The sequence below is a fragment of the Cynocephalus volans genome, chromosome 3, assembly GCF_027409185.1.
Source record: "Cynocephalus volans isolate mCynVol1 chromosome 3, mCynVol1.pri, whole genome shotgun sequence".
NCBI lineage: Eukaryota > Metazoa > Chordata > Mammalia > Dermoptera > Cynocephalidae > Cynocephalus > Cynocephalus volans.
Window position 1 is genome coordinate 12,983,015 of NC_084462.1, and position 12,515 is coordinate 12,995,529.

Sequence of the window (12,515 nt, forward strand, 5' to 3'; positions counted from 1 at the left end):
GACACAGTAAGAAGGCTGTTGTTTGCAAGCTAGGAAGAGGGCCCTCACCAGTAACTATATCATCTGGTACTTCTCCAGAAGCTCAGAACTGTGAGAAAATAAACTCCTGTTGTTAAAGCCAACCCACTCTATGATATTTTGTTATGGCAGCCAAGGAGATGAAGACAGGCACAAATCCCATTCTCAGGATGCAACTGCAGTAGAGGGTAGTGCTGTCTGTCTACACATACCCACTGTTCAGGTGAGGTGCATACCACTTTCACACACAGCCATGGGACTCCACAAAGGTGAGCCCCTCCCTCTGGAAGGTATTTTCTAATTAATCTAAGGCACTGGTTCTCAAAAACCCTGTGCTTCACTTGGCAATGCCTCATTCTAACCTCAAACCAAATTAAACAAAATTTCTTGGGGTGAGACCTGGGCATCAGTACTTTTGAAATCTCCACCAGAAGATTCTGGTGTGCAGAGAGGGTTGAAAATCATTGGTTGAAATAAATTGGCAAATGGCATCCCTGATCATCAGTAGTCTGAGGTCGGCAGGTAACCAAAGCTGAATTCTTACTGTGAAAAGAAAGCCTTTATTCCAGTGTGGGAGAAGGTTGAACACAGGTGCCTGCTGCCCCAGTCACGGCTGCAGCATCCCTGAGAGGGAGCCAGCCTGAGGATAAGACAGAAGCCCGGACCAGGGAGAGAGAGCAGAAAGGACCTTAATATCCTTGGTGACCTCACGGGGCTGCTGCATCCCACAAGCCTGAAGCCAGCCCTGCCTTGGAGCTTCTCACTAGGCAAGGTAATAAATTTCCTTCCAGGTGAAACCAGTTTGATCTGGTTTTCTGTTACATGCAGCCAAATGCATTTCACCAGATGTGGGGAGTAAAAAACAGGAGGGTCCTTTATAGAAGACCAATTACTGAGGCACAAGGACCCACAGAAATATCAACTGGCAGATTCCAATCCATAGCCCAGGATTCATTCAGACATGTCTCAGTAACGTTCACTGATGTGTACTAAAGCCTGGCTCTGAGCTCCATGATGGGCTGTGGAAAAGGTGAATCAGACATTCTTTCAGCTCTGCCTGGAGCTGGAGCTGAATTCTTGCCACCTCAGAGTCTTTTCATATGCTGGTTCTGCCACCTGGAACATTGTTCCTTTTCCCCACCTCCCCACCTAGTTAGGTCTTAACTCAAGTCTCAGCTCCACCTTCACTTCCTGAGATGCCTTCTTTGAAGAACCCATGATAGGTTATGACCCCCTGACTATTTACTCCCAAATTCCCCTAATTTTTCTTTCTATAACTCATCTCAACTGTCACCTGTAGATTGATGTCTGTCTACCTAACTGAACTCAGCGTGACAAGTCTACACAGCACACATGGTGTGTCATCACTTCTAATGGCTTCTATTTAACCTGGTCCACTTTCCTTAGATATTTTATTCTGAAAGGAATTTAGTTTTGGTCTGGTAAAAGAGAAAGTCAATTTCATTTCCTACAAATAGGAAGCTACCATCGAAACACAACGATGAAATAAAAATAATGCCATTAAGTCCCAGTGAGCTCATGCAGACTGCTCAGAGCCAAGTTGGAGGCTGTCTCCTCTGCTGAAAAGAGAAATTATCCCTATTTAGGGGAGGGGCATTAAAAAACTCAACACTGATCAAAGACTTTTTCATGACAAAAACCAGCACACTGGACAGAGAAGTAAATGAATGGTTTTCTCAGAGTATCTACCCATGCCATTTGAGGACATTCCTGAGCACCCTCTAAATACATCTCCTGGACCAATGGAGGATTGAGGACCAGCATCAGGGAAAAAGTGATGATCATGCAGGCATCAAGGGGCCTTTTTACCGATTTGTAATGATGACCATGCTAATAATACTGATTTGATCATCACATATTGTACACAAATACTGATAGTCAACTCTGTACCCCATAAATATGTACAATCAATTATGTTTCAAGTGTAAAATTTAAAAAAATAATAGTAATAAAAGGGAGGACTTTTTACCAAGGTCATGTTGTTTAGGAAGATATCTTGGGGGCACTGATGACAAATGCCTCCTGGGTGGCTGCCTGAGAATAGTCCATAACCCATGGCCCCTGATAACAGGGCTGTGGGGACAGCTAATCTCACGATGGTAAATCAAAGTTCCCTCCTGTAGAATCTGGAATAAGGGCCTCCGACTGAGGCCAGAGTATGCTGGGCACTGGGGTGAGGGTTTGTGTTTAGAAGGACTGTTTTTACCCCACCAATCCCTGCTGCAGGAACAGCGAGACCAAGCAGGAGGAGTTAGAACCAGAAACTGCAGGGACTGTGGGGAGGAAGAAAGGCAGCTTCGGTGACCTTCTTGCCAAGCCAAGAATTAAGAAGGAGTCTGGGGTCCCCACAAGGGTGAAAGGTGAGCCATTACCTAGTGAGACTAGGAGCCTGCAGGTCTCCAGCATCACCTCCTGGTACAGGGTTCTTTGGGCCAGGTCCAACTGTCTCCACTCCTCCTGGGTGAAGGTCACAGCCACATCCTTGAAAGTCACCAACACCTGGAAAGTCAAACAGAAGTACTAGTATTGGCCTTGTGCTACTGGATAGGATCAGAGCCAGTCCCTCATTCACTGGTGAAGGTGTAGACAGACCCAGGCCTGAATCCCTGAGGCTTCCTGAGGGTCAAGCTCTGTGCTGGGCTAAAAGTGGAGGTGGATACTACCTGTGGATGCAATGCGATTGTGGCTGAGAGAAAAGCCTCCCACAGGGAAGCCACTAGTGATGACACAGACAGTGGTGATCCCAATCCCATGAGGACTGTGGGGACAGACAGGAAATGCTCTGGGATGTCAGAGGAATGGAGGAAAATGACTGTTATAATAATTCAAATCATGCTAACAGCAGCAGCAGCAGCTGAGCCCCACTGGTCCAAGCTGAAGGCTTCATGTGCTGTGGTAAAGCAAATAAAAATTTCCACCTCTGGAGCCAGACCCCCAGGGTGTGACTCAGGCTTCTTGAATCTGACATTTTCCGGCGGTGTGACTGTGATGAGGATGTCGCATTATTTCTCTAAGCCTCAATTTCTAAATCAATACAATAATTATTCCCACTTCACCAGGCATTTCTGAGAACTACAGAGAAAATGTTCACAAGGCAGTCACTGGAATGCCTAGCACATGTAAGTGCTTGATGTATTTGGCAACTTTTATTAACCATTCCTGAGGTAAATGCCATCATCACTTCCATGTCACGGTCACCAACCTGGGGCTCAGGCAGCTTTGAAAGTTGCCCACAGTCTCATATTTAAGAAGCAGAGGTAGGATTTGAACATCTGGAAAAATATCTCACAAATCTCCCAGAAGGTGGGCAGGTGAAGGCAAGGGGTACTTTAGCTAAAACTAGAACAGCCAGGAAAAGACTATTCTACTAGGTGGCAATGATGTATAGGAAAGATACAGAGGAGCAGCCCTACAGAGATCTGGGGAAGTGTCCCAGACAAAGGGAAGCAGAAGGGCAAAGTTTGCAAAATGAGAAAGAGCTTGGCAAGTTCAAGACTCCGTGGTCGGATGCAGTGAGAAAGGGGAGAATGAAAGGGGGAACAGAGAAGCTGTTGAAAGGGCAGATTAAGCAAAGGCTGTGGGTCACGCTGGGGGTGAGGGGGATGGATTTATTCTAAATGTGATGGAAGCCCTTAAAGGGGAAACGTATTCATTTATCAACCATTTACTGAGTACAATAAATGTCTTCAAGCCAGGCTGTTCTAGGTCTTGGGATATAGCAGCAACAGGTGCTAACATTCCAGAGCTAGAAAGAGATCCTAAACAAGCGACTAAATAAATGAGCAAGACAATGTCAGATGACCCTAAATATTCAGAAGACAAGAAAATAGAGCGAGGAGACCAAAGAAATTATGGTCAACTTTAGATGGGAGTAACAGGGTAGGCTTCTTTAAGGAGGTATTGCTGGAAGGAGTCTGAAATAAAGTGAAGGAGGGAGACACACGGATGAGAAATTAATAAGACAAGTTCTGACAGTAATCAGAATGACTGACAGAGAACAACCCAGGCCTCATGTATTTACATCCAAGGGACACTACAGTCCTGCACACCATCACCGCTGAACTTTTTAATGGACTCACTCTTCACTTATAACTAAATATCTTAAACAGGAAAACATTCACCACCGTCAGTGGCGACACAGCTCCACTTGCTGTAGACTGAGAGAAAAATTCCTTAGCCTGCCCTGCCACCTATTCTGCCCTAGCATAGCAGCAATCCCCAAAATGCTAGTCTCCCCTCTCCCCACTGCAGCCCTTAGTTTTGTAGAGATAAGAGACCTGGGAGGTCCAAAGGTCAGACTACTGTTGGGGTAAGCCTCTACAATCAACACAGGCCCACGAAGTATCTCCGTGGAAACATCTACAGGGGATGCTCTCTGGACCACGGTGGGCACTGGGCAGGGACAAACATCACTCACGTACCTTTTCTCGTTCCCTCAACCAGGGAGGAAAAATGGTTAATACTCCTATTTTCTGCCCCCCCTCCAAAAAAAAAATAGAGACCAAGGGAAGCAGGGGGACTTATTCAAGGTCACAGCCCCGAATCCATACTGAAGACTCCTAACCGCAGACGTTCCACGCACATGGTGACGGGGTCAGAGGGGCTCTAAACGCTACATCTCACCTACCACACCGCACCCCATTGGTTGCCATTAATGGTAACCCTCCCCATATTCCTGGCTTGGACTCTGGCCACGGGACCGAGAGTCACCACAACCTAGGGCTCCGAGAACCAACGGGGAGACGGCAAAGCGAAGGGTCACGGGACGCCGCCATCCCGCAGAGCGGAGCCCCGGGACTATGTGCGCTGGGGTCCAGGGGGATGAAGGCCTGGGGCACAGTCCACTCACCTGTGCCGGGTCTATCCGTACCGCCATCGGACCGTGGGGAGAACGGGGCCGCGTGAGGCAGCTCCCGCGGGATCAGAACCCTCCCCAGGCTCCTACAAAGGCGTGGAGGTGGCCCCCATCCTCCTCACTGTTTTTTCCTGCTCGGAACCGCGGGTGTGGACAGACGGGCCACGCCACGAACGGCCCCGCCTGCGACGCCGGAAGTTCCGCTCCTGCCAACGAGAGCCGCCAGGCACGCCCCCCTTCTGTGCCGTCATTGGTCCAGCGCACACCGCCGTCCCATTGCCTTCTGGGTAGTGTAGTTTTCCCCAGGCAACTGGCCAGGTAAAGGACGCTCGTCTCGCCTACTGGGTAGCGACTAGCGGTCCCCAGCGGGGCTCGGGGGGAAAAGGGCATCCACAGAGGTGCTAATGAAGAAGTGGCCTTGGATGTCCTCAAAGGAGACACACCCGGATTTCCTGGCTATGTTTTCTGAAATTTATTTCAGATTCTCATAATGGAGCAAGAGGGCACACTGTATTGTAAAATTTAAAACTTATTATTCTGACGCATTAACATCCTCACAGAGAGGCTGTGAGCACTCCACCCAGGCAACCAGGTGCACCAGTGTGATAAAGGTTGGCCCCTGCCACCGAGTTCCTCTTCTTGCCCTCCCCTGACTGTGACCTAGTGACATTCAAATCCACCAGTTAAATAAATAAATAAATCTCTTCAGGTCTTTTACTTGCTTACTCCACCCTGATCTCAAATAGAGGCACTTTTCAATAGATTCACAATCTCTTTCAGATCTCCAACTGCTTGGTTGAGCCTGCTTTCTTGGCACTCTTCCCTTATGGTCCCCTTCGTGAGGTGCCATGCCTACCTCTTCTAGGACCTGTGAGTATAATTAATCCTTTAATTTCATAAGCCTCTCAGTGTAATTTCTAAGGCCATGTTGCAGTGATCCTTAAAGACCCAACAAGGACTTACCCCCTCTCTCCATTTACAACACAGGATAGCATAATGTCATTCGGTTACAAAGTACGTTCACCATAGCAGCGAACTAATAAACACTATTTTGTTGCTCTTCAAATACACTCAGACTGAAGATTTACAGTCAGTTTTGTGAGTTTCAGTATGTTAGGTCAGGATCAAGAGAGAAAAAACTTCACAGAGGGCTATGACAGGGATGTTGAGGGAAAGATGTTGGATGTCCCTGAAACAGGTGGGCAAGAGTGAAAACTTTGCTTTTTATAAATTTCTGAATAAATTCATGAAGTTCCTCAAAATTCTGTGTGAACTATATATACTGGATTTCATTTACGTAAAATGAGGGAGGTTTAACATAAATTAAAATTTTAAGCTCTTGTCATTATTCAAATATCTTTATATATATTCTGTTCTACTTATATATATTCCCTAAAGGGGCTTTTGCATTTTTGTTGTCAATCCCTACACATACTATTTTTACGATTTCTCACTTTAAAATACTATCTTTTATAACTGCTGCTTTCTTAACAGTTGCTTCTGACATAGTTCATTGATCAAGGAATTTCTCCCTAAGCATGTAAAGATAAGAGGGTATTCTGGCTACAAGAAATGGGCTTTGTCATTCACTGTGTTTTAGTGCCTGGAGCTCATCTTCCCCAACTTTGATTCAACTTAAAAATTACAAACTATGGCCTGGCCTCAATCATATTCTCAGTATAGCACTGGGTGGGAGACTATCCAGAAGATCATGACATTCAAGAAAGCATCCTTAGTTATCTGAAAGGAATAAGTACTATAAGGAAAGAAAACTATTTAGCTATATAAACTAGTTGAAAAATATTTTTTTGGAATAGACTAAAGTAGGTATAAAATAAAAATAGGTGTATAAATTGTATTCACCGAGGGATGAAAGTTGAAATATATTTTTAAAAAATATTTAAGATACATAATAGGTGGGATCAATAGCAAGATGGGCATAGCCAATTATAAATTTAAAAGCTGGAAATTCAGATAAAGAAGTAGAGAAAGCAATAGAAAAAAGTAAAGAGCAGGAAATATGTAAACAATTATTTTAAAACAAGATAAGGGCCATTAGCATGGAATCTAAGAAATAGATAAAATATTATAGAGGGAAGGAAATATTTAGAAAATAACCCATATCCAGACAGATTAAAATATAACACAAATATCAAAAAAGTAAAATTCTACACTCATACAGTAGGAAAAAATAGATCACCTAAGAACAAACATGAGAATAAGTTCTGACTTTTGAACAAAAACAGTGGATACAAAATTTTAAAGGAAGTAATACATTTTAAAAATGAAGAAACCAACTTTGAAGCAAGATTTTTTCTGCCAATACAATATATATTTGTAAGGGAGAGAACAATATTTATAGTCAAAGATGCCCTTAGCATTTTTATCACACACAGGCATTCAATATTTAAACAAGAAAAGACAAATTTAGGAAGATCCTTTAGTAGAAGCTTGTGTAAGAAGTAGGCGGTTTATAAACCTTACTTATTGATAATCACTTCATATGTAAGTGAATTTAAATTGAAATTACTGAGCTTAAGCATAACTTTAATAATTTAAACAAATATTTTGCTCAGAGTAATTGCCAGACTTTTAAAGTACCTTGTGTTGTTGTATCCATGATACAGCTGTTTACATGTGAATTAAATAAAAGCGATTCTGAGAATTTTAAAACCTAATTCACCATACAAAGGCTGGCTTATCCTTGAAAAATTTGATGCTATGTTTTTTATTATAACAAAAGAATCACAAAAAGGAGAACCCCAAACAAATTTTACAAATCTCATATGTAAGATAATATGTAGTTCTCCGTAATTTCAAGCGTCACGAACCATAACTGCTATCTTGTATGATTTTTGGAGCTAAGTTCATCTATTTGCTTCTGTAAAACCTATTAACAGGCAAAGTCAGGGTAAACCACACACCAAGATTGGGAGGTATCAAGAAGGAAGTGGTTAGATCAAAGGTTATAGTGCTCATTGTCACACTGGAAGGTAGACAGGTCCAAGTATGGAAAGAAATTTCTCCCTTATATAGCTTTACTTTATTCCCTTACTGTTATTTAATCTAAGATATATTTTCATATAGAATTACTCATTCATAAATATCTATGTATGAATTGCACTGCAAAATGATCCAAGCGTTAGAGTGTGCAACCATTTCTTGATGATCTAGGTTTGCTAATTACAAAAGCTTTTGTGTTTTTGTTTTCTTTCTTTCTTTCTTTTTTTTTTTTTTTTGATGGCTAGCAGGTATAGACCTTGATGTTATAACACTGCTCTGTAACCAACCGAGCCAACCAGCCAGCCAGCTATGTTTGTTTTATGTAAATGATACCACCCCATTTTCTGGTTATAAATATTGGGAGAAGTGAGTTAATGAAATGAAAAGCCTCTCACAGAATAGAACATAAACATGGACACAATAAATTTTTACAGAATAGGTGCATTTTTATAAAAATGGAATAGGTCAGTGGTCCCTAAAGTGTGGTTCCCGTACCAGCAATATCAACATTACCTGGAAACTTGTGAGAATGGTACAAACCTGCTCCACCCTAGACTCAGTCAGACCCTCTGAAGCTAGTATCCTACTATACACATCTGAAAATGAAATATAAATCCAGGGATTATATATGGATAAAATATAAAACATTTTTATAAAATACATAATCTGTCATAAAAATTATAAAATTTCATTAAAATTCTTAACATAATTTTAAATAACAAGATTATATTAGTCGGATAAATGAAGAGTAACAACGTTTCTCTGAGTTAAAACAAAAAAAAAAGTAGAATAATAGGAAACCCTAATTTAATTGCATTGAAGTGTCACAAGCACAGGAAAAAATGTTTTTAACATTAGTTGATGAAAGCTGATCATTTCGCTATGAAAATGGTTTTAGGTGGGACCAATAAATATTACTTTAAAATTTAACTAAAATTAAAAATTGGAAATGCGTCAGGTTTTATTAAATAATAAACATGTTTTATTAAATAATAAACAGACAATAGGGTATCTCAGTGTGACTCAATGAGAAGTTCAGACCAGCGAGTATGCAAGGTCTTTGCCAAAATTTGACTCTAAATCTACTAAACCTTTCCCTCCAATTAACAATGTACAGAATATATGGAGGGGAGAAAAACATGCTAACATCATCTAATGGATGAAATTAGTCAAATTAGAATGTGGAAATTTTACTACAGGAATGATTAAGATTCCTTATCAATAACTACAATAAAAATTGAAGGAGAGAAATCTAGAGGTCAGAGGAGACTTAAGTCTCGTATGTGATAAAAGTGAATTTTCAAGTTTGCCCTATACATGGTATTTATTTATTTTTAGAAATTTACTTTATAAAACAAAGTTAAACATCTACCTTAAATCATACATATGGTTAAGAGATGCAGTGTAGAATAAAGTATTTTTTGTAAAATATCAGAGTATAATTTTATAAATTTGGCTTAAGAAATTTTATTAAGTAGATCACAAACCTAAAGAAAACCTTTTAAAAATACATATAAAGGAATAAAAATAATTAATAATTAAATTAAAATGTAAATATTTCAAACATAAAAGTAGTTTGATAAATTGTCTCCCCACCCAACCCCCCCAAAGCTGGTGATACATATTTGCAAGCAGTAACTGAAATAAGGAATTCATTTATGTATAAATAATGTTTGTTTCACAAATGATCAGGCAAAGAGAAATAAATTTATACTGGAATTCTGTTTTTCCCATATCACATATAGCCAATTTCTATAATTTTATTACAGGGTTGCAGCCCAGTATGAAGAAATTTGAAAAGCCAGAAGGCAGAGATGACATGAAAAACTTGGCTAATAATCTCTTAGGGCAATGATCAGAAAGGTTGTTCTAGATAAAGACTGTCAAAGGTCAAGTCCTTTGACTCGATCGCTCCTGGAGACCCAAAACTTCTCACATTTTTGAAAGACACTGTCTGGATTTTCTCCTTCATACAGCTGAACCAATATAGACAGACACTTGGATGAAACCTCAAAATTTCAGAATCTTTGTTAGGAAGCTTGGATTTTCTGTTTAAAAAGGGGAAAACTATTTGGAAATGGGCATATAAAAATTAAGTCTTTTCCACAAATATTAGTAAAAAAGCTTTAGCTATGTAAACTTAACTTGTCCCATTTCTTTTCAGAAATACAATTTGGATAAAAATATAGGTGGAGATAAATCAGTGGGTTTGTATTAGTATGTTTTATTGACGCGTGACTAAAATTAAAAATAAAAACTGTAAGATCTGCCTCTGTCTGTGTGTTTATATATATGTGTGTATACATATTTTTCTACCTCCAGATGGTATTACCAGATTAATTTATAAAATCCCTTAAAGGAGCTCTAATTAATTGGCTTAAAGAAAAATATGTGCTTATATGAATTAACTATTCCTTAAACTCTTGGAAATATAGGAACTAATACAAATTATTTTCAGTTCACATGATTTAGATAAATATTTGGTAAATAAGAATAGTTTAATATTGTTGGTTTAATAAAAACAGCCGTGTCTTCTGATTTCTCAGCCAAAAAACATGTATTTAACTTTTTAGAGTTCTTGCTTCTGTGATGACTGTCTGACACGCATGTACTGTTAAAATACTTAATAGGGAAATAACGAGATAATGGCTAGCTTTGTCTACTGTCTCATATAATTTTCATGAGTAATCCAAGCATAATTGTTAAGAACAAGTGAATTAAATGGATGTTAGTGGGATAAAAGTTTATAAGTGAATTTTTCAATAACAATAATGTTCTATAAAATATATCCACTTAAAAATAATTTCAAAAATCCTTACAATAATAGATATTTATTGATGATGTAGACCATTATAAAATAATGTTTGGTCCATTTGTAAATAAGATAAAGTGCTGAAACTTTAATGACTGAACATAAGTTGAAGCTTATATGCTTTTGGCTTTTTATTACAGAAGAACTAAAGATATTTGGATCTGTTAGTAAATATGTCTTGTGCCACATTAAAAAATTGTATTATGAGGAAACATATGTGTATAGAAGTTTTAAAATGGTGATTTTCTACAGAATACTGGTGTGACAGACAGTTCACAATGCTTACTGCTTTTCACTAGAAATTAAGGTTACTAAGAGTCAAAAATTATAATTAATATATTTAATTAAAAATAATAGAAATAATAAGGGAATAACTGTATGCAACGTGTACGAGGAAAGTAAGATGTTTTAGATATACGTATAAAGTATAAGGATATTTTTTCTTGTTGTTGAGGAAAGAGTAATTTTGTCTAGTTTGGAGTTATTTAAAGTTTTTTCAGAATAAATGAATGAAGAAAGAAAAACTGAGTGAATATAGAAAATTAGTAAAAGAATGGGCAACAGAGAGAATCCGGTGTGGTCAAACTGACAAAAATTGAATGCATTTATTATAAGGGTTTCAAAAATGAGCCTTAATATCAAAAATACACTGATGCAAAAGTAGAATTTGGTCTTCTCCTTTAAAATAATGTTATCTTGGAGTACTAAGAGACTGTGAAAGGTTTTCTTTACCTTTTAAGCAATCTGCCTAGAAAACAAAGATTTTGTGTCTTATCAAAGTAATTTCCTGTGTTTCATGTTGTCTTTTACCAGGTCTTTGATTACTTAAGAAACTGAGTTATCTCTGTTAAAAGAGCTAAGGTTTTTTCTACAACTCTGTAAATTCTTGTATTTGCCTTTGAAATCTTTTGTCACTTTGGTATTGTTTCATAATAACCTGCGATCCTATTTCGATCAAATGTTTGAAACCTCTGATATTTTTTACAAACTTACCAAAATCAAATACTAAATTAATTATTTTTCTTGACCTCAAATTAATTTTGAGATTTTCCAGATGAGCCCCTGAAATATCTGAAAAGAATCTGTTTTCTCTTCTTCTAAAAAGAAGGATATTAAACTAATTAGGCTCATTTGATAAGCTAAATTTGTGTCAGCAACATTATCAAATAAAAATGATTAATCTTCTTTGAGTTATATGGATATATGGTATTAATATGGGTTCCAGAAATTGTATGATTTCTGATGTGTGGGTGACTCAGAGTTCACTGAAACATTCAATGCTGTAATCAAAGACATTCAAATTGCAAACCAGGAAAATATTCTTTGAGCTCAAATCTAGACGTCTTGACTGACTTCCCTCTGGACTTAGAGACCTAGTTTATAGTTTGTTCTAGCCATTAACCTTTGATTGTTTTGTTTTGTTTTGTTTATTTTAGTTGGTTTGGCTAATGGGGACCCTGGCTAAGGAGCATAGTCCAAACACTTGGAATTACCCCCCTGATAGTCATCATAGTAGTCTCCCTGGTATGCTGTACTTTCTCAATGGGTCTCAAATGTCTGCATGCAGCCATCCAATTAACACCAAATGGTTTCTCTCCAGCTGGAACAACAAAAACTCAAAGCAAGTAGATAAATTTACTTGGAGTGAGAAGAAACAAAGTGGTATTCTCTGCAGCATCTCTTCAAATCATGAAACTGCTCAGCCATGGTTATAGATTTTTCCTTCTCCTTAGCACCTGCTATTCCAGGTGAAATAAAGGCCCATAACTTTCTTCTGGTTACAGGGTTCAAAGAAGAATCAATTCA

The 12,515-nt window shown here is 38.8% G+C and overlaps 1 protein-coding gene across 2 annotated transcripts in view; it reads right to left on the bottom strand.

Moving 5' to 3' along the window:
- Positions 1 to 12,515, bottom strand: part of ZNF550 (zinc finger protein 550) — a 44,172-nt gene that overhangs the window by 9,146 nt on the left and 22,511 nt on the right. Inside the window, exons 1-2 of one of the 2 annotated variants that reach the window (XM_063089547.1) lie at positions 4,889 to 5,051; positions 2,412 to 2,538 (exon numbers count right to left, since the gene is read on the bottom strand). The exons of the other annotated variant lie outside the window; for it this stretch is intronic. Of the exons in view, the coding sequence (XP_062945617.1) occupies positions 2,412 to 2,538; positions 4,889 to 4,915 (154 nt within the window). The 5' untranslated portion in view covers positions 4,916 to 5,051. Of the gene's footprint in view, positions 1 to 2,411; positions 2,539 to 4,888; positions 5,052 to 12,515 lie in introns of those variants that run through there. 2 annotated transcript variants of the gene reach the window in all.